The sequence below is a fragment of the Pseudophryne corroboree genome, chromosome 3 (genome assembly GCF_028390025.1).
Source record: "Pseudophryne corroboree isolate aPseCor3 chromosome 3, aPseCor3.hap2, whole genome shotgun sequence".
Classification (NCBI taxonomy): Eukaryota; Metazoa; Chordata; class Amphibia; order Anura; family Myobatrachidae; genus Pseudophryne; species Pseudophryne corroboree.
In genome coordinates this window covers 445405111-445426647 of record NC_086446.1, presented here as the reverse complement: position 1 = coordinate 445426647, position 21537 = coordinate 445405111, and the positions used below count along the sequence as shown (strand labels likewise).

The 21537-nt window shown below is 48.6% G+C and overlaps 1 protein-coding gene across 7 annotated transcripts in view; it reads left to right on the top strand.

The window, feature by feature from the left end:
* Positions 1-21537, top strand: part of PCIF1 (phosphorylated CTD interacting factor 1) — a 216138-nt gene that overhangs the window by 21814 nt on the left and 172787 nt on the right. For all 7 annotated transcript variants that reach the window (XM_063960476.1, XM_063960475.1, XM_063960472.1 and 4 more), the window contains exon 6: positions 7929-8104. In XM_063960476.1, the coding sequence (XP_063816546.1) occupies positions 7929-8104 (176 nt within the window). The remainder of the gene's footprint in view (positions 1-7928; positions 8105-21537) is intronic.

Sequence of the window (21537 nt, the reverse complement as noted above, 5' to 3'; positions counted from 1 at the left end):
GGGCTGGATGCGTGGCGAGTGGACTCGCTGCCTCGCAGACGGGTTTCCGCTGTCGGCATACTGACAGCCGGCATCCCATCTGCCGGTATTACATATCAGCAGCAGAAAGAAAGAAGTACTAATGCCACTGTATAGGTCATTGGTACGGCCTTATCTGGAATACTGTGTTCAGTTCTGGAGACCATATTGCCAGAAGGATACAAAAGAGAGCGTAAAAAGAAGGGCAACTAAAATGGTGCATGGCCTACATCATAAAACTTGCGCGGAGAAACTAAAACTTAGCATGTATAGTTTCGAGCAGAGAAAGGAAAGGAAGGGGACATGATAGAAAATAAGATTTTACTTACCGATAAATCTATTTCTCGTAGTCCGTAGTGGATGCTGGGGACTCCGTCAGGACCATGGGGAATAGCGGCTCCGCAGGAGACAGGGCACAAAAGTAAAAGCTTTTGGATCAGGTGGTGTGCACTGGCTCCTCCCCCTATGACCCTCCTCCAAGCCTCAGTTAGGATACTGTGCCCGGACGAGCGTACACAATAAGGAAGGAATCTGAATCCCGGGTAAGACTCATACCAGCCACACCAATCACACTGTACAACCTGTGATCTGAACCCAGTTAACAGCATGATAACAGCGGAGCCTCTGAAAAGATGGCTCACAACAATAATAACCCGATTTTTGTAACAATAACTATGTACAAGTATTGCAGACAATCCGCACTTGGGATGGGCGCCCAGCATCCACTACGGACTACGAGAAATAGATTTATCGGTAAGTAAAATCTTATTTTCTCTGACGTCCTAGTGGATGCTGGGGACTCCGTCAGGACCATGGGGATTATACCAAAGCTCCCAAACGGGCGGGAGAGTGCGGATGACTCTGCAGCACCGAATGAGAGAACTCCAGGTCCTCTTTAGCCAGGGTATCAAATTTGTAGAATTTTACAAACGTGTTCTCCCCCGACCACGTAGCTGCTCGGCAGAGTTGTAATGCCGAGACCCCTCGGGCAGCCGCCCAGGATGAGCCCACCTTCCTTGTGGAATGGGCCTTGACAGATTTAGGCTGTGGCAGGCCTGCCACAGAATGTGCAAGTTGAAATGTGCTACAAATCCAACGAGCAATCGTCTGCTTAGAAGCAAGAGCACCCAGTTTGTTGGGTGCATACAGGATAACAGCGAGTCAGTTTTCCTGACTCCAGCCGTCCTGGAAACCTATATTTTCAGGGCCCTGACAACATCTAGCAACTTGGAGTCCTCCAAGTCCCTAGTAGCCGCAGGTACCACAATAAGCTGGTTCAGGTGAAACGCTGACACCACCTTAGGAAGAAACTGGGGACGAGTCCGCAGCTCTGCCCTGTCCGAATGGACAATCAGATATGGCTTTTGTGAGACAAAGCCGCCAATTCTGACACTCGCCTGGCCGAGGCCAGGGCCAACAGCATGGTCACTTTTCATGTGAGATATTTCAAATCCACAGATTTGAGCGGTTTAAAATGTGATTTGAGGAATCCCAGAACTACGTTGAGATCCCACAGTGCCACTGGAGGCACAAAAAGGGGGTTGTATATGCAATACTCCCTTGACAAACTTCTGGACTTCAGGAACTGAAGCCAATTCTTTCTGGAAGAAAATTGACAGGGCCGAAATTTGAACCTTAATGGACCCCAATTTGAGGCCCATAGACACTCCTGTTTGCAGGAAATGCAGGAATCGACCGAGTTGAAATTTCTTCGTGGGGCCTTCCTGGCCTCACACCACGCAACATATTTTCGCCACATGTGGTGATAATGTTTTGCGGTCACCTCCTTCCTGGCTTTGACCAGGGTAGGAATGTCTTGGTTATGAGAAGCAGAGGAGGGAACACATACACCGACTGGTACACCCACGGTGTTACCAGAACGTCCACAGATATTGCTTGAGGGTCTCTTGACCTGGCGCAATACCTGTCCAGTTTTTTGTTCAGGCGGGACGCCATCATGTCCACCTTTGGTCTTTCCCAACGGTTCACAATCATGTGGAATACTTCCCGATGAAGTCCCCACTCTCCCGGGTGGAGGTCGTGCCTGCTGAGGAAGTCTGCTTCCCAGTTGTCCACTCCCGGAATGAACACTGCTGACAGTGCTATCACATGATTTTTCCCCCAGCGAAGAATCCTTGCAGTTTCTGCCATTGCCCTCCTGCTTCTTGTGCCGCCCTGTCTGTTTACGTGGGCGACTGCCGTGATGTTGTCCCACTGGATCAATACCGGCTGACCTTGAAGCAGAGGTCTTGCTAAGCTTAGAACATTGTAAATTGCCCTTAGCTCCAGTATATTTATGTGGAGAGAAGTCTCCAGACTTGATCATACTCCCTGGAAATTTTTTCCCTGTGTGACTGCTCCCCAGCCTCTCAGGCTGGCATCCGTGGTCACCAGGACCCAGTCCTGAATGCCGAATCTGCGGCCCTTTAGTAGATGAGCACTCTGCAGCCACCGCAGAAGAAACACCCTTGTCCTTGGAGACAGGGTTATCCGCTGATGCATCTGAAGATGCGATCCGGACCATTTTTCCAGCAGATCCCACTGAAAAGTTCTTGCGTGAAATCTACCGAATGGAATCGCTTCGTAAGAAGCCACCATTTTTCCCAGGACCCTTGTGCAATGATGCACTGACACTTTTCCTGGTTTTAGGATGTTCCTGACTAGCTCGGATAACTCCCTGGCTTTCTTCTCCGGGAGAAACACCTTTTTCTGGACTGTGTCCAGAATCATCCCTAGGAACAGCAGACGTGTCGTCGGAAACAGCTGCGGTTTTGGAATATTTAGAATCCACCCGTGCTGTCGTAGAACTACTTGAGATAGTGCTACTCCGACCTCCAACTGTTCTCTGGACCTTGCCCCTATCAGGAGATCGTCCATTTTCTTTGAAGAAGAATCATCATTTCGGCCATTACCTTGGTAAGGACCCGGGGTGCCGTGGACAATCCAACCGGCAGCGTCTGAAACTGATAGTGACAGTTCTGTACCACGAACCTGAGGTACCCTTGGTGAGAAGGGCAAATTGGGACATGGAGGTAAGCATCCCTGATGTCCCGGGACACCATATAGTCCCCTTCTTCCTGGTTCGCTATCACTGCTCTGAGTGACTCCATCTTGATTTGAACCTTTGTATGTAAGTGTTCAACTATTTCAGATTTAGAATAGGTCTCACCGAGCCGTCTGGCTTCAGTACCACAATATAGTGTGGAATAATACCCCTTTCCTTGTTGTAGGAGGGGTACTTTGATTATCACCTGCTGGGAATACAGCTTGTGAATTGTTTCCACTACTGCCTCCCTGTCGGAGGGAGACGTTGGTAAAGCAGACTTCAGGAACCTGCGAGGGGGAGACGTCTCGAATTTCCAATCTGTACCCCTGGGATCCTACTTGTAGGATCCAGGGGTCCACTTGCGAGTGAGCCCACTGCGTGCTGAAACTCTTGAGACGACCCCCCCCACCGCACCTGAGTCCGCTTGTACGGCCCCAGCGTCATGCTGAGGACTTGGCAGAAGCGGTGGAGGGCTTCTGTTTCTGGGAATGGGCTGCCTGCTGCAGTCTTCTTCCCTTTCCTCTATCCCATGGCAGATATGACTGGCCTTTTGCCCGCTTGCCCTTATGGGGACGAAAGGACTGAGGCTGAAAAGACGTTGTCTTTTTCTCCTTTATACGGCAATACTTCCATGTGCCGTTTGGAATCTGCATCACCTGACCACTGTCGTGTCCATAAACAACTTCTGGCAGATATGGACATCGCACTTACTCTTGATGCCAGAGTGCAAATATCCCTCTGTGCATCTCGCATATATAGAAATGCATCCTTTAAATGCTCTATAGTCAATAAAATACTGTCCCTGTCAAGGGTATCAATATTTTCAGTCAGGGAATCCGACCAAGCCACCCCAGCGCTGCACATCCAGGCTGAGGCGATCGCTGGTCGCAGTATAACACCAGTATGTGTGTATATACTTTTTAGGATATTTTCCAGCCTCCTATCAGCTGGCTCCTTGAGGGCGGCCCTATCTGGAGACGGTACCGCCACTTGTTTTGATAAGCGTGTGAGCGCCTTATCCACCCTAAGGGGTGTTTCCCAACGCGCCCTAACTTCTGGCGGGAAAGGGTATACCGCCAATAATTTTCTATCGGGGGAAACCCACGCATCATCACACACTTCATTTAATTTATCTGATTCAGGAAAAACTACAGGTAGTTTTTTCACACTCCACATAATACCCTTTTTTGTGGTACTTGTAGTATCAGAAATATGTAACACCTCCTTCATTGCCCTTAACAAGTAACGTGTGGCCCTAAAGGAAAATACGTTTGTTTCTTCACCGTCGACACTGGAGTCAGTGTCCGTGTCTGTGTCGACCGACTGAGGTAAAAGGACGTTTTAACGCCCCTGACGGTGTTTGAGACGCCTGGACAGGTACTAATTGGTTTGCCGGCCGTCTCATGTCGTCAACCGACCTTGCAGCGTGTTGACATTATCACGTAATTCCTTAAATAAGCCATCCATTCCGGTGTCGACTCCCTAGAGAGTGACATCACCATTACAGGCAATTGCTCCGCCTCCTCACTAACATCGTCCTCATACATGTCGACACACACGTACCGACACACAGCACACACACAGGGAATGCTCTGATAGAGGACAGGACCCCACTAGCCCTTTGGGGAGACAGAGGGAGAGTTTGCCAGCACACACCAAAAACGCTATAATTATACAGGGACAACCTTTATATAAGTGTTTTTCCCTTATAGCATTTTAATATATATAGTCATATCGCCAAATAAGTGCCCCCCCTCTCTGTTTTAACCCTGTTTCTGTAGTGCAGTGCAGGGGAGAGCCTGGGAGCCTTCCCACCAGCATTTCTGTGAGGGAAAATGGCGCTGTGTGCTGAGGAGAATAGGCCCCGCCCCCTTTTCGGCGGGCTTCTTCTCCCGTTTTTCTGAGACCTGGCAGGGGTTAAATACATCCATATAGCCCCCAGGGGCTATATGTGATGTATTTTTAGCCAGAATAAGGTACTATCATTGCTGCCCAGGGCGCCCCCCCCAGCGCCCTGCACCCTCAGTGACCGCTGCTATGAAGTGTGCTGACAACAATGGCGCACAGCTGCAGTGCTGTGCGCTACCTTATGAAGACTGAAAAGTCTTCTGCCGCCGGTTTCTGGACCTCTTCACTTTTCGGCATCTGCAAGGGGGTCGGCGGCGCGGCTCCGGGACGAACCCCAGGGTGAGACCTGTGTTCCGACTCCCTCTGGAGCTAATGGTGTCCAGTAGCCTAAGAAGCCAATCCATCCTGCACGCAGGTGAGTTCACTTCTCTCCCCTAAGTCCCTCGATGCAGTGAGCCTGTTGCCAGCAGGACTCACTGAAAATAAAAAACCTAACAAAACTTTTACTCTAAGCAGCTCTTTAGGAGAGCCACCTAGATTGCACCCTTCTCGGCCGGGCACAAAAATCTAACTGAGGCTTGGAGGAGGGTCATAGGGGGAGGAGCCAGTGCACACCACCTGATCCAAAAGCTTTTACTTTTGTGCCCTGTCTCCTGCGGAGCCGCTATTCCCCATGGTCCTGACGGAGTCCCCAGCATCCACTAGGACGTCAGAGAAACTTATATACCAAGGGTTTGTACAAGGTATAGGAGGGAAACATTCTTCTAAGGAAGAGAAGTATTAGAACAGGAGCACATATGCTGAAACTAGAGGATGATAGGTTCAGGGGAAATTTAAGGACAAATTACAGAAAGGGTAGTGGATAAGTAGAATAGCCTCCCGTCAGAGGTGGTAGAGGCTAAGACAGTAGAGCAATTTAAACATTCTTGGCATAGGCATATAAATATCCTTGCAAAGAACTACTGATCAAATAGGGTTCAGGTTATTAAAAGGGGAAGACTAGATGGTCCAAGTGGTTCTTATCTGCCATGAAATTCAATGGGGGGAATTCAAATGTTTGAAAAGTCGGTTGGGTGTCCGTTTTTTCTTGTATTAGATAGGAAAAAACAGACACCCAGCTGACTTTTCAAACATTTGAATCCCCCCTCCCCAATGTTTCTATATCTGCCGTATATGGTACCAGCAACATCACACCTCTTGGGATGGGAAGGGAAATTTGCAATTTATGTGGACACAATGTACTATTACTGTACTGAAAGGCACATTGCATTGAGTTGCCAACTAAATGTTAATTATGAACTGCAACATATGTGGTCACCCACTTTATATTGTACAAATCTGCATATTTACTTGCTTCATACGTAACAGAGTACTTGTCTATATTCGGGGTGTTGTAACTGCCTCCATAACATGCTCTACACAAATTTTGTGGCTTCAGATGGAAATGTGTGTGGTGGAAAACGTTAACACCTCAATTAAAAGTCTAGCTTATTTATGTGTTCTTCTATTCTGCTTTTCCCTCCCTTCTCTCTACTATCCCAGTGTTCTTTTCCTCTTGTCTGTATACCCCTCCCCCCAATATTACATTATTGTGATTTCCATTGCTTTCTACTTGCAAGATCTATTCAAGTGTGATCATATCCTGTTTTGTTCTTATGAATTAATGTTTCACTATGATATGAAACCTATGTAATGTTACAATTGTTTGAGTAGAGGTTACTCTTCTGCAGGGTACACACTAGAAAGATATCTAGTTAATTAGAGCGGCAGATGATATATCAGTAGCGGATTGGAGAGTTTGTCCACCTGATAAGTCTGTGAATGACAACGTTTGCAGACCTATCTGATCAGCCCTGCAGCACATCAGATGTCGATATAGTGGTTCATTTGCATGTGTTTATGGATGCCCTGCCGACCGCCTGTACATTGGCTGCAGGGACCACTGACATCACAGCTGGGCAAATTCAAATGCCTCCCAGTTGTGATGTCTGGCCCGATCTATTTAGAGGCTGATTGGTGAGTGTGTATAGCTTACCTAATTGGCTGCTCGGTCTGCGTGGCAGCCAGTTGGCCATTTTGTCTTTCTAGTGTGTACCCAGCCTTAATCTTTCTAATTATATCATGCATTTTTCTTTGTATGCAAATTCTCTTTATTGAAAATTTCAATAAATACAGTTGGAATGAATAAACAAAACAATAAAGTCCAGCTTATAAATGTTAAGGATAATCTTTCAGTAATTTCAGCTTTTTAGGTTTCCAAAAATACTGTTCGGACAAACTCTGTTTCTTAATGACTTTGGTTGAAATGCACACAGAGGTGCTCTTGAGGTTCATTAAGTATAGGATAAGGTAACTTTTACCACCTTTCTCAACACAATATGTAGCTTCCACAGGGACTACCCCTTAAATCTCATAAATAATCTGTTAATGCAAAACAGAATCAACATTTTTATACTGGATTCATGAAGATTATGGGGCCGATTCAGTTGTTTATGCACGCAGCTACCACTAGGGGGTGCAAAACAATTATTGCTCCGCTTAGATGCCCAGTAGCCACGGGGGAAACATTTCTTCTCGCAGCCTCCTAAGATGTGAAAATAAATGTGCGCTAAATTGGCACTTTGGGGCGTTAAAATTTAAGTTTGGACACCCAAAGCAGGACTTTAGATGGGTTTAGCCATGTTACGTGGCTAAACCCTGTCTGAGCGCAACATGCGCGATTTCTATGGGCTCCCAAACACAATTGAATTGTGACAATTGTTTGGGTGTTTAGACAGGGAAACAGAGGCCCAAAAACAATTGAATCGCCCTATAAATTCCGTAGATGCAGCCATCTTGGCCACACCTTCATGTACTTGGAAAATGCGTGATTTTGTGCCAAAGTTTGTGTGGGAGAGTCATTAGCAGGCTCGCATCTTTAGCATTTTTGTAAATACCCTTATCTGAATGGATTCCTGTGCTGTGCACAGGAAAGAAACTAGTCAGTGATATTATATATCTTACTCTCTGCTTACAGTGTTTATTGGGACTTGGACATCCAGAGCAATGTATTGATCAAGCCACCCCCACCCTCTCACCTTTTGCCACATCCATCACAAGTTCTACCACCGCACCCTGAGGTGGAACTCCTGCGGTCGCAACTTATCCTGAAACTACGGCAACATTATCGGGAGCTTTGCCAGCAGAGAGAAGGTACGTACCGATATAATATAGAGGAGTGAAGACTTTTACATCTGTGTTCAAAGATCTGCCTGTATGCATATTTTCTCTATCGTCCTAAGTGGATGCTGGGGTTCCTGAAAGGACCATGGGGAATAGCGGCTCCGCAGGAGACAGGGCACAAAAAAGTAAAGCTTTACTAGGTCAGGTGGTGTGCACTGGCTCCTCCCCCTATGACCCTCCTCCAGACTCCAGTTAGATTTTGTGCCCGAACGAGAAGGGTGCAATCTAGGTGGCTCTCCTAAAGAGCTGCTTAGAGAAAGTTTAGTTTAGGTTTTTTTCTTTACAGTGAGTCCTGCTGGCAACAGGATCACTGCAACGTGGGACTTAGGGGGAAAGTAGTAAACTCACCTGCATGCAGAGTGGATTTGCTGCTTGGCTACTGGACACCATTAGCTCCAGAGGGATCGAACACAGGCCCAGCCGTGGAGTCCGGTCCCGGAGCCGCGCCGCCGACCCCCTTGCAGATGCTGAAGCGTGAAGAGGTCCGGAAACCGGCGGCTGAAGACTCCTCAGTCTTCATAAGGTAGCGCACAGCACTGCAGCTGTGCGCCATTTTCCTCTCAGCACACTTCACTGGGCAGTCACTGAGGGTGCAGAGCGCTGGGGGGGGGCGCTCTGAGAGGCAAATATAAACCTTATACAAGGCTAAAAATACCTCACATATAGCCCATAGGGGCTATATGGAGATATTTAACCCCTGCCTGACTGGAAAAATAGCGGGAGAAGAACCCGCCGAAAAAGGGGCGGGGCCTATCTCCTCAGCACACGGCGCCATTTTCTGTCACAGCTCCGCTGGTCAGAACGGCTCCCAGGTCTCTCCCCTGCACTGCACTACAGAAACAGGGTAAAACAGAGAGGGGGGGCACATTAATGGCTATATATATATATATTAAAGCAGCTATAAGGGAGCACTTAATATAAGGATATCCCTTGTATATATAGCGCTTTGTGGTGTGTGCTGGCAGACTCTCCCTCTGTCTCCCCAAAAGGGCTAGTGGGTCCTGTCTTCATTAGAGCATTCCCTGTGAGTTTGCGGTGTGTGTCGGTACGTGGTGTCGACATGTATGAGGACGATATTGGTGTGGAGGCGGAGCAATTGCCAAATATGCAGATGTCACCCCCCAGGGGGTCGACACCAGAATGGATGCCTTTATTTGTGGAATTACGTGATGGTTTATCTTCCCTTAAACAGTCAGTTGAGGACATGAGGCGGCCGGACAATCAATTAATGCCTGTCCAGGCGCCTCAAACACCGTCAGGGGCTGTAAAACGCCCTTTGCCTCAGTCGGTCGACACAGACCCAGACACGGGCACTGATTCCAGTGACGACGGTAGAAATTCAAACGTATTTTCCAGTAGGGCCACACGTTATATGATTTTGGCAATGAAGGAGACGTTACATTTAGCTGATACTACAGATACCGTAAAACAGGGTATTATGTATGGTGTGAAAAAACTACAAACAGTTTTTCCTGAATCAGAAGAATTAAATGACGTGTGTGATGAAGCGTGGGTTGCTCTTGATAAAAAGTTGATAATTTCAAAAAAGTTATTGGCATTATACCCTTTCCCGCCAGAGGTTAGGGCGCGCTGGGAAACACCCCCTAAGGTGGACAAGGCGCTCACACGCTTATCCAAACAAGTGGCGTTACCCTCTCCTGAGACGGCCGCACTTAAGGATCCATCAGATAGAAAGATGGAAGTTATTCAAAAGAATATATACACACATGCAGGTGTTATACTACGACCAGCTATAGCAACTGCCTGGATGTGCAGTGCTGGAGTAGTTTGGTCAGAATCCCTGATTGAAAATATTGATACCCTAGATAGGGACAATGTTTTACTGTCGTTAGAACAAATAAAGGATGCATTTATCTATATGCGTGATGCACAGAGGGATATTTGCACACTGGCATCTCGGATGAGTGCTATGTCCATTTCAGCCAGAAGAGCCTTATGGACACGACAGTGGACAGGCGATGCGGATTCAAAACGTCACATGGAGGTTTTGCCGTATAAAGGGGAGGAGTTATTTGGAGTTGGTCTATCAGACTTGGTGGCCACGGCTACTGCCGGGAAATCCACTTTTTTACCTCAAGTCACTCCCCAACAGAGAAAGGCACCGACCTTTCAACCGCAGCCTTTTCGCTCCTACAAAAATAAGAGAGCAAAGGGCTTGTCGTATCTGCCACGAGGCAGAGGAAGAGGGAAGAGACACCAACAGGCAGCTCCTTCCCAGGAACAGAAGCCCTCCCCGGCTCCTGCAAAAACCTCAGCATGACGCTGGGGCCTCTCAAGCGGACTCGGGGACAGTGGGGGGCCGTCTCAAAAATTACAGCGCGCAGTGGGCTCACTCGCAGGTAGACCCCTGGATCCTGCAGATAATATCTCAGGGGTACAGGTTGGAATTAGAGACGGATCCTCCTCATCGTTTCCTGAAGTCTGCCTTACCAACCGTCTCTTCCGAAAGGGAGAGGGTGTTGGAAGCCATTCACAAGCTGTACGCTCAGCAGGTGATAGTCAAAGTACCCCTATTACAACAAGGAAAGGGGTATTATTCCACTCTATTTGTGGTACCGAAGCCGGATGGCTCGGTAAGGCCTATTCTAAATCTGAAGTCCTTGAACCTCTACATAAAAAAGTTCAAGTTCAAGATGGAGTCACTCAGAGCAGTGATAGCGAACCTGGAAGAAGGGGACTTTATGGTATCCTTGGACATCAAGGATGCGTATCTACACGTTCCGATTTACCCCGCACACCAGGGGTACCTCAGGTTCATTGTTCAAAACTGTCACTATCAGTTTCAGACGCTGCCGTTCGGATTGTCCACGGCGCCTCGGGTCTTTACCAAGGTAATGGCCGAGATGATGATTCTTCTTCGAAGAAAAGGCGTATTAGTTATCCCATACTTGGACGATCTCCTAATAAGGGCAAGGTCCAGAGAACAGCTGGAGACAGCTTTAGCACTATCTCAAGAGGTGCTAAGACAACACGGGTGGATTCTGAATATTCCAAAATCCCATTTAATCCCGACAACTCGTCTGCTGTTCCTAGGAATGATTCTGGACACGGTTCAGAAAAAGGTTTTCCTTCCAGAGGAAAAAGCCAAGGAGTTATCCGATCTGGTCAGGAACCTCCTAAAACCAGGAAAAGTGTCAGTACATCAATGCACAAGAGTCCTGGGAAAAATGGTGGCTTCTTACGAAGCAATTCCATTCGGCAGATTCCATGCAAGAATATTCCAAAGGGATCTGTTGGACAAATGGTCAGGGTCGCATCTGCAGATGCACCTGCGAATAACCCTGTCACCAAAGACAAGGGTGTCACTTCTGTGGTGGTTGCAGAAGGCTCACCTATTAGAAGGCCGCAGATTCGGCATTCAGGATTGGATCCTGGTGACCACGGACGCCAGCCTGAGAGGCTGGGGAGCAGTCACACAAGGAAGAAACTTCCAGGGAGTATGGACGAGTCTGGAAAAGTCTCTTCACATAAACATTCTGGAACTAAGAGCAATCTACAATGCTCTAAGCCAGGCGGAACTTCTCCTGCAAGGAAAGCCGGTGTTGATTCAGTCGGACAACATCACGGCGGTCGCCCATGTAAACAGGCAGGGCGGCACAAGAAGCAGGAGTGCAATGGCAGAAGCTGCCAAGATTCTTCGCTGGGCGGAGAATCACGTGATAGCACTGTCAGCAGTGTTCATCCCGGGCGTGGACAACTGGGAAGCAGACTTCCTCAGCAGACACGATCTTCATCCGGGAGAGTGGGGTCTACATCCAGAAGTCTTCAACATGTTAATAGACCGTTGGGAAAGACCAATTGTAGACATGATGGCGTCTCGCCTCAACAAGAAACTGGACAAATATTGCGCCAGGTCAAGAGATCCACAGGCAATAGCTGTGGACGCACTGGTAACTCCTTGGGTGTACCAGTCAGTGTATGTGTTTCCTCCTCTGCCGCTCATACCAAAGGTATTGAAGATCATACGGCAAAGAAGAGTAAGAACAATACTAGTGGTTCCGGATTGGCCGAGAAGGACTTGGTATCCGGAACTTCAAGAGATGCTCACGGACGAACCGTGGCCTCTACCTCTGAGAAGGGACCTGCTACAGCAGGGTCCCTGTCTTTTTCAAGACTTACCGCGGCTGCGTTTGACGGCATGGCGGTTGAACGCCAGATCCTAAAAGGGAAAGGCATTCCAGAAGAAGTCATTCCTACCTTGATTAAGGCACGGAAGGAAGTCACCGTGAAACATTATCACCGCATTTGGCGAAAATATGTAGCGTGGTGCGAGGATCGGAGGGTTCCGACGGAGGAATTCCAACTGGGTCGTTTCCTACATTTCCTGCAATCAGGATTATCTATGGGTCTCAAATTGGGATCCATTAAGGTTCAAATTTCGGCCCTGTCAATATTCTTCCAAAAAGAATTGGCCTCTGTCCCTGAGGTCCAGACTTTTGTCAAGGGAGTACTGCATATACAGCCTCCTGTGGTGCCTCCGGTGGCACCGTGGGATCTAAATGTAGTTTTAGATTTCCTCAAATCCCATTGGTTTGAACCATTGAAAAAGGTGGATTTGAAATATCTCACATTGAAAGTGACTATGTTACTAGCCCTGGCCTCTGCCAGGAGAGTATCTGAATTGGCGGTTTTATCTTATAAAAGTCCTTATCTAATCTTCCATTCGGATAGGGCAGAACTGCGGACTCGTCCGCATTTTCTCCCTAAAGTGGTATCAGCATTTCATCTGAACCAACCTATTGTGGTGCCTGCGGCCACTAGCGACTTGGAGGACTCCAAGTTGTTGGACGTTGTCAGAGCCTTAAAAATATACATTGCAAGGACGGCTGGAGTCAGAAAATCTGACTCGCTGTTTATATTGTATGCACCCAACAAGTTGGGCGCACCTGCTTCTAAGCAGTCGATTGCTCGTTGGATTTGTAACACAATTCAACTTGCACATTCTGTGGCAGGCCTGCCACAGCCTAAAACTGTAAAAGCCCACTCCACAAGGAAGGTGGGCTCATCTTGGGCGGCTGCCCGAGGGGTCTCGGCATTACAACTCTGCCGAGCAGCTACGTGGTCGGGGGAGAACACGTTTGTAAAATTTTACAAATTTGATACCCTGGCAAAGGAGGACCTGGAGTTCTCTCATTCGGTGCTGCAGAGTCATCCGCACTCTCCCGCCCGTTTGGGAGCTTTGGTATAATCCCCATGGTCCTTTCAGGAACCCCAGCATCCACTTAGGACGATAGAGAAAATAAGAATTTACTTACCGATAATTCTATTTCTCGGAGTCCGTAGTGGATGCTGGGCGCCCATCCCAAGTGCGGATTATCTGCAATACTTGTACATAGTTATTGTTAACTAATTCGGGTTATTGTTAAGGAGCCATCTTAAGAGGCCCTTTCTGTTGTCATACTGTTAACTGGGTTTAGATCACAAGTTGTACGGTGTGATTGGTGTGGCTGGTATGAGTCTTACCCGGGATTCAAAATGCCTCCCTTATTGTGTATGCTCGTCCGGGCACAGTACCTAACTGGAGTCTGGAGGAGGGTCATAGGGGGAGGAGCCAGTGCACACCACCTGACCTAGTAAAGCTTTACTTTTTTGTGCCCTGTCTCCTGCGGAGCCGCTATTCCCCATGGTCCTTTCAGGAACCCCAGCATCCACTACGGACTCCGAGAAATAGAATTATCGGTAAGTAAATTCTTATTATTTGTCTTATGTTTAAAGTGCTGACATCTTAAGCAATGCTGTATGTTGTGGAGATTTTGACACACAAATTTCATACGAAGATATAAAGCAGTAGGTAATAGTTTCCCTGCACAGTTTTAATTTACAGAGGTGTTGGGAGCACTTGATACATAAGTAAGTGGAATTATAGCGGATAGTAGGGAATAGACAAAGGGCCTGATTTAGAGATGGATCCAATGTCAATGTTTCTCTGACGTCCTAGTGGATGCTGGGGACTCCGTCAGGACCATGGGGAATAGCGGCTCCGCAGGAGACAGGGCACAAAAGTAAAAGCTTTAGGATCAGGTGGTGTGCACTGGCTCCTCCCCCTATGACCCTCCTCCAAGCCTCAGTTAGGATACTGTGCCCGGACGAGCGTACACAATAAGGAAGGATTTTGAATCCCGGGTAAGACTCCTACCAGCCACACCAATCACACTGTACAACCTGTGATCTGAACCCAGTTAACAGCATGATAACAGCGGAGCCTCTGAAAAGATGGCTCACAACAATAATAACCCGATTTCTCTAACGTCCTAGTGGATGCTGGGGACTCCGTCAGGACCATGGGGGGATAGCGGCTCCGCAGGAGACAGGGCACAAAAAGTAAGCTTTTAGGATCACATGGTGTGTACTGGCTCCTCCCCCTATGACCCTCCTCCAAGCCTCAGTTAGGTTTTTGTGCCCGTCCGAGCAGGGTGCAATCTAGGTGGCTCTCATAAAGAGCTGCTTAGAAAAAGTTTTTTAGGTTTCTTATTTTCAGTGAGTCCTGCTGGCAACAGGCTCACTGCTACGAGGGACTTAGGGGAGAGAAGTGAACTCACCTGCGTGCAGGATGGATTTGCTTCTTAGGCTACTGGACACCATTAGCTCCAGAGGGATCGAACACAGGCCCAGCCATGGAGTCCGGTCCCGGAGCCGTGCCGCCGACCCCCCTTGCAGATGCCGAAGTTGAAGAGGTCCAGAGGTCCGGAAACAGGCGGCAGAAGACTTTCAGTCTTCATAAGGTAGCGCACAGCACTGCAGCTGTGCGCCATTGTTGTCGGCACACTTCACACCAGCGGTCACTGAGGGTGCAGGGCGCTGGGGGGGGCGCCCTGGGCAGCAATGTATAATACCTTTTTCTATGGCTAAAATACATCACATATAGCCCTTGAGGCTATATGGATGTATTTAACCCCTGCCATATATCGCAAACTCCGGGAGAAGAGCCCGCCGTTTTAGGGGGCGGGGCCTATTCTCCTCAGCACACAGCGCCATTTTCCTGCTCAGCTCCGCTGTGAGGAAGGCTCCCAGGACTCTCCCCTGCACTGCACTACAGAAACAGGGTAAAACAGAGAAGGGGGGCATATTTTGGCGATATTTTTATATATTAAGCGCATATAACAGAAACAACACCTTTTAGGGTTGTTTATATACATTTTTATAGCGCTTTGGTGTGTGCTGGCAAACTCTCCCTCTGTCTCCCCAAAGGGCTAGTGGGGTCCTGTCTTCGATAAGAGCATTCCCTGTGTGTCTGCTGTGTGTCGGTACGTGTGTGTCGACATGTATGAGGACGATGTTGGTGTGGAGGCGGAGCAATTGCCGGTAATGGTGATGTCACCCCCTAGGGAGTCGACACCGGAATGGATGGCTTTAATTATGGAATTACGTGATAATGTTAGCACGCTGCAAAAGTCAGTTGACGACATGAGACGGCCGGAAAACCAGTTAGTACCTGTCCAGGCATCTCAGGCACCGTCAGGGGCTGTAAAACGTCCCTTACCTCAGTCAGTCGACACAGGTACCGACACAGATGAATCTAGTGTCGACGGTGAAGAAAGAAACGTATTTTCCAATAGGGCCACACGTTATATGATCACGGCAATGAAGGAGGCTTTGCATATCTCTGATACTGCAGGTACCTCAAAGGGGGGTATTATGTGGGGTGTGAAAAAACTACCTGTAGCTTTTCCAGAATCAGAGGAATTGAATGACGTGTGTGATGAAGCGTGGGTTAACCCCGATAGAAAACTGCTAATTTCAAAGAAGTTATTGGCATTATACCCTTTCCCACCAGAGGTTAGGGCGCGCTGGGAAACACCCCCTAGGGTGGATAAGGCGCTCACACGCTTATCAAAACAAGTGGCGTTACCGTCTCCTGATACGGCCGCCCTCAAGGATCCAGCTGATAGGAGGCTGGAAACTACCCTGAAGAGTATATACACACATACTGGTGTTATACTGCGACCAGCAATAGCCTCAGCCTGGATGTGCAGTGCTGGGGTGGTGTGGTCGGATTCCCTGACTGAAAATATTGATACCCTGGATAGGGACAGTATTTTATTGACTATAGAGCAATTAAAGGATGCTTTTCTTTATATGCGAGATGCTCAGAGGGATATTTGCACTCTGGCATCGAGAGTAAGTTTATGGACGCGACAGTGGTCAGGTGATGCGGATTCCAAACGGCATATGGAAGTATTGCCGTATAAAGGAGAGGAATTATTTGGGGTCGGTCTATCGGATCTGGTGGCCACGGCAACAGCCGGAAAATCCACTTTTTTACCTCAGGTCACCTCCCAACAGAAAAAGACACCGTCTTTTCAGCCGCAGTCCTTTCGTTCCTATAAGAACAAGCGGGCAAAAGGACAGTCATATTTGCCCAGAGGCAAAGGAAGGGGTAAGAGGGTGCAGCAAGCAACTACTTCCCACGAACAGAAGCCCTCCCCGGCTTCTACAAAGCCCTCAGCATGACGCTGGGGCTGTGCAAGCGGACTCAGGGGCGGTGGGGGGTCGACTAAAGATTTTCAGCACACAGTGGGCGCGCTCACAGGTGGACCCTTGGATCCTGCAGGTAGTATCTCAGGGTTACAAGTTGGAATTCGAAAAGTCTCCCCCTCGCCGGTTCCTAAAGTCTGCTTTACCAACGTCTCCCTCAGAAAGGGCGACGGTATTGGAAGCCATTCACAAGCTGTATCCTCAGCAGGTGATAGTCAAGGTACCCCTCCTACAACAGGGAAAGGGGTATTATTCCACACTATTTGTGGTACCGAAGCCGGACGGTTCGGTAAGACCTATTCTAAATCTGAAATCCTTGAACCTGTACATACAGAAATTCAAGTTCAAGATGGAGTCACTCAGAGCAGTGATAGCGAATCTGGAAGAAGGGGACTTCATGGTGTCCCTGGACATAAAAGATGCTTATCTGCATGTCCCAATTTACCCTTCACACCAAGGGTATCTCAGGTTCGTGATACAAAACTGTCATTATCAGTTTCAAACGCTGCCGTTTGGTTTGTCCACGGCACCTCGGGTCTTTACCAAGGTAATGGCCGAAATGATGGTTCTTCTACGAAGAAAAGGCGTATTAATTATCCCTTACTTGGACGATCTCCTGATAAGGGCAAGGTCCAGAGAACAGCTGGAAGTCGGAGTAGCACTAACCCAAGTAGTGCTTCAACAACACGGGTGGATTCTGAATCTTCCAAAATCTCAATTGACCCCGACGACACGTCTGCTGTTCCTGGGAATGATTCTGGACACTGTTCAGAAAAAGGTGTTTCTCCCGGAGGAGAAAGCAAGGGAGTTATCCGAACTTGTCAGGAACCTCCTAAAACCAGGAAATGTGTCAGTACATCAATGCACAAGAGTCCTGGGAAAGATGGTGGCTTCTTACGAAGCAATTCCATTCGGCAGATTCCACGCACGAATATTTCAGTGGGATCTGCTGGACAAATGGTCCGGATCGCATCTGCACATGCATCAGCGGATAACACTGTCACCAAGAACAAGGGTGTCTCTTCTGTGGTGGTTGCAGAGTGCCCATCTGTTAGAGGGCCGCAGATTCGGCATACAGGACTGGGTCCTGGTGACTACGGATGCCAGCCTACGAGGCTGGGGAGCAGTCACACAGGGAAGAAACTTCCAGGGCGTGTGGTCGAACCTGGAGACGTCTCTTCACATAAATATACTGGAGCTAAGAGCGATTTACAATGCTCTAAGCCTGGCAAAACCGCTGCTTCAGGGTCAGCCGGTGTTGATCCAGTCGGACAACATCACGGCAGTCGCCCACGTAAACAGACAGGGCGGCACGAGAAGCAGAAGAGCAATGACAGAAGCTGCAAGGATTCTTCGCTGGGCGGAAAATCATGTCATAGCACTGTCAGCAGTGTTCATTCCGGGAGTGGACAACTGGGAAGCAGACTTCCTCAGCAGACACGACCTCCACCCGGGAGAGTGGGGACTTCATCCAGAAGTCTTCCACATGATTGTGAACCGTTGGGAAAAACCAAAGGTGGACATGATGGCGTCCCGCCTCAACAAGAAACTGGACAGATATTGCGCCAGGTCAAGAGACCCTCAGGCAATAGCTGTGGACGCTCTGGTAACACCGTGGGTGTACCAGTCCGTGTATGTGTTTCCTCCTCTGCCTCTCATACCAAAGGTACTGAGAATTATACGGCTACGGGGAGTAAGAACAATACTCGTGGCTCCGGATTGGCCGAGAAGGACTTGGTACCCGGAACTTCAAGAGATGCTCACGGAAGAGCCGTGGCCTCTACCGTTAAGAAGGGATCTGCTTCAGCAGGGACCTTGTATGTTCCAAGACTTACCGCGACTGCGTTTGACGGCATGGCGGTTGAACGCCGGATTCTAAAAGAAAAGGGCATTTCAGAGGAAGTTATTCCTACCTTGATTAAAGCCAGGAAGGAAGTGACCGCACAACATTATCACCGCATTTGGAGAAAATATGTTGCGTGGTGTGAGGCCAAGAAGGCCCCAACGGAGGAATTTCAATTGGGTCGATTCCTACATTTCCTGCAGGCAGGATTGTCTATGGGCCTCAAATTGGGGTCTATTAAGGTTCAAATTTCGGCCTTATCGATTTTCTTCCAGAAAGAATTGGCTTCAGTGCCTGAAGTACAAACCTTTGTCAAAGGTGTACTACATATACAGCCCCCGATTGTGCCTCCAGTGGCACCGTGGGATCTCAACGTAGTTTTGGATTTTCTCAAATCCCATTGGTTTGAGCCGCTCAAATCGGTAGATTTGAAGTATCTTACATGGAAAGTAACCATGCTACTGGCCCTGGCTTCAGCCAGGAGAGTATCAGAGTTGGCGGCTTTATCGTACAAAAGCCCATATCTGATTTTCCATTCGGACAGGGCAGAACTGCGGACGCGTCCTCAGTTTCTGCCTAAGGTGGTTTCGGCTTTTCACTTGAACCAGCCTATTGTGGTGCCTGCGGCTACTAGCGACTTGGAGGACTCCAAGTTGCTGGACGTTGTCAGAGCATTGAAAATATATATTTCAAGGACGGCTGGAGTCAGAAAATCTGACTCGCTGTTTATCCTGTATGCACCCAACAAGATGGGTGCTCCTGCGTCTAAGCAGACGATTGCTCGTTGGATCTGTAGCACAATCCAACTTGCACATTCTGTGGCAGGCCTGCCACAGCCTAAATCTGTAAATGCCCACTCCACAAGGAAGGTGGGCTCATCTTGGGCGTAATGCCGAGACCCCTCGGGCAGCCGCCCAGGATGAGCCCACCTTCCTTGTGGAATGGGCCTTGACAGATTTAGGCTGTGGCAGGCCTGCCACAGAATGTGCAAGTTGAAATGTGCTACAAATCCAACGAGCAATCGTCTGCTTAGAAGCAAGAGCACCCAGTTTGTTGGGTGCATACAGGATAACAGCGAGTCAGTTTTCCTGACTCCAGCCGTCCTGGAAACCTATATTTTCAGGGCCCTGACAACATCTAGCAACTTGGAGTCGTCCAAGTCCCTAGTAGCCGCAGGTACCACAATAAGCTGGTTCAGGTGAAACGCTGACACCACCTTAGGAAGAAACTGGGGACGAGTCCGCAGTTCTGCCCTGTCCGAATGGACAATCAGATATGGCTTTTGTGAGACAAAGCCGCCAATTCTGACACTCGCCTGGCCGAGGCCAGGGCCAACAGCATGGTCACTTTCCATGTGAGATATTTCAAATCCACAGATTTGAGCGGTTAAAAATGTGATTTGAGGAATCCCAGAACTACGTTGAGATCCCACAGTGCCACTGGAGGCACAAAAAGGGGGTTGTATATGCAATACTCCCTTGACAAACTTCTGGACTTCAGGAACTGAAGCCAATTCTTTCTGGAAGAAAATTTACAGGGCCGAAATTTGAACCTTAATGGACCCCAATTTGAGGCCCATAGACACTCCTGTTTGCAGGAAATGCAGGAATCGACCGAGTTGAAATTTCTTCGTGGGGCCTTCCTGGCCTCACACCACGCAACATATTTTTGCCACATGTGGTGATAATGTTTTGCGGTCACCTCCTTCCTGGCTTTGACCAGGGTAGGAATGACCTCTTCCGGAATGCCTGTTTCCCTTAGGATCTGGCGTTCCACCGCCATGCCGTCAAACGCAGCCGCTGAAGCAAGTCCCTTCTTAGCGGCAGAGGCCATGAGTCCTCTGTGAGCATTTCTTGAAGTTCCGGGTGCCACGTCCTTCTTGGCCAATCCGGAGCCACGAGTATAGTTCTTACTCCTCTACGTCTTATAATTCTCAGTACCTTGGTTATGAGAAGCAGAGGAGGGAACACATACACCGACTGGTACACCCACGGTGTTACCAGAACGTCCACAGATATTGCTTGAGGGTCTCTTGACCTGGCGCAATACCTGTCCAGTTTTTTGTTCAGGCGGGACGCCATCATGTCCACCTTTGGTCTTTCCCAACGGTTCACAATCATGTGGAATACTTCCCGATGAAGTCCCCACTCTCCCGGGTGGAGGTCGTGCCTGCTGAGGAAGTCTGCTTCCCAGTTGTCCACTCCTGGAATGAACACTGCTGACAGTGCTATCACATGATTTTTCGCCCAGCGAAGAATCCTTGCAGTTTCTGCCATTGCCCTCCTGCTTCTTGTGCCGCCCTGTCTGTTTACGTGGGCGACTGCCGTGATGTTGTCCCACTGGATCAATACCGGCTGACCTTGAAGCAGAGGTCTTGCTAAGCTTAGAACATTGTAAATTGCCCTTAGCTCCAGTATATTTATGTGGAGAGAAGTCTCCAGACTTGATCACACTCCCTGGAAATTTTTTCCCTGTGTGACTGCTCCCCAGCCTCTCAGGCTGGCATCCGTGGTCACCAGGACCCAGTCCTGAATGCCGAATCTGCGGCCCTTTAGTAGATGAGCACTCTGCAGCCACCGCAGAAGAAACACCCTTGTCCTTGGAGACAGGGTTATCCGCTGATGCATCTGAAGATGCGATCCGGACCATTTTTCCAGCAGATCCCACTGAAAAGTTCTTGCGTGAAATCTACCGAATGGAATCGCTTCGTAAGAAGCCACCATTTTTCCCAGGACCCTTGTGCAATGATGCACTGACACTTTTCCTGGATTTAGGAGGTTCCTGACTAGCTCGGATAACTCCCTGGCTTTCTTCTCCGGGAGAAACACCTTTTTCTGGACTGTGTCCAGAATCATCCCTAGGAACAGCAGACGTGTCGTCGGAAACAGCTGCGGTTTTGGAATATTTAGAATCCACCCGTGCTGTCGTAGAACTACTTGAGATAGTGCTACTCCGACCTCCAACTGTTCTCTGGACCTTGCCCCTATCAGGAGATCGTCCATTTTCTTTGAAGAAGAATCATCATTTCGGCCATTACCTTGGTAAGGACCCGGGGTGCCGTGGA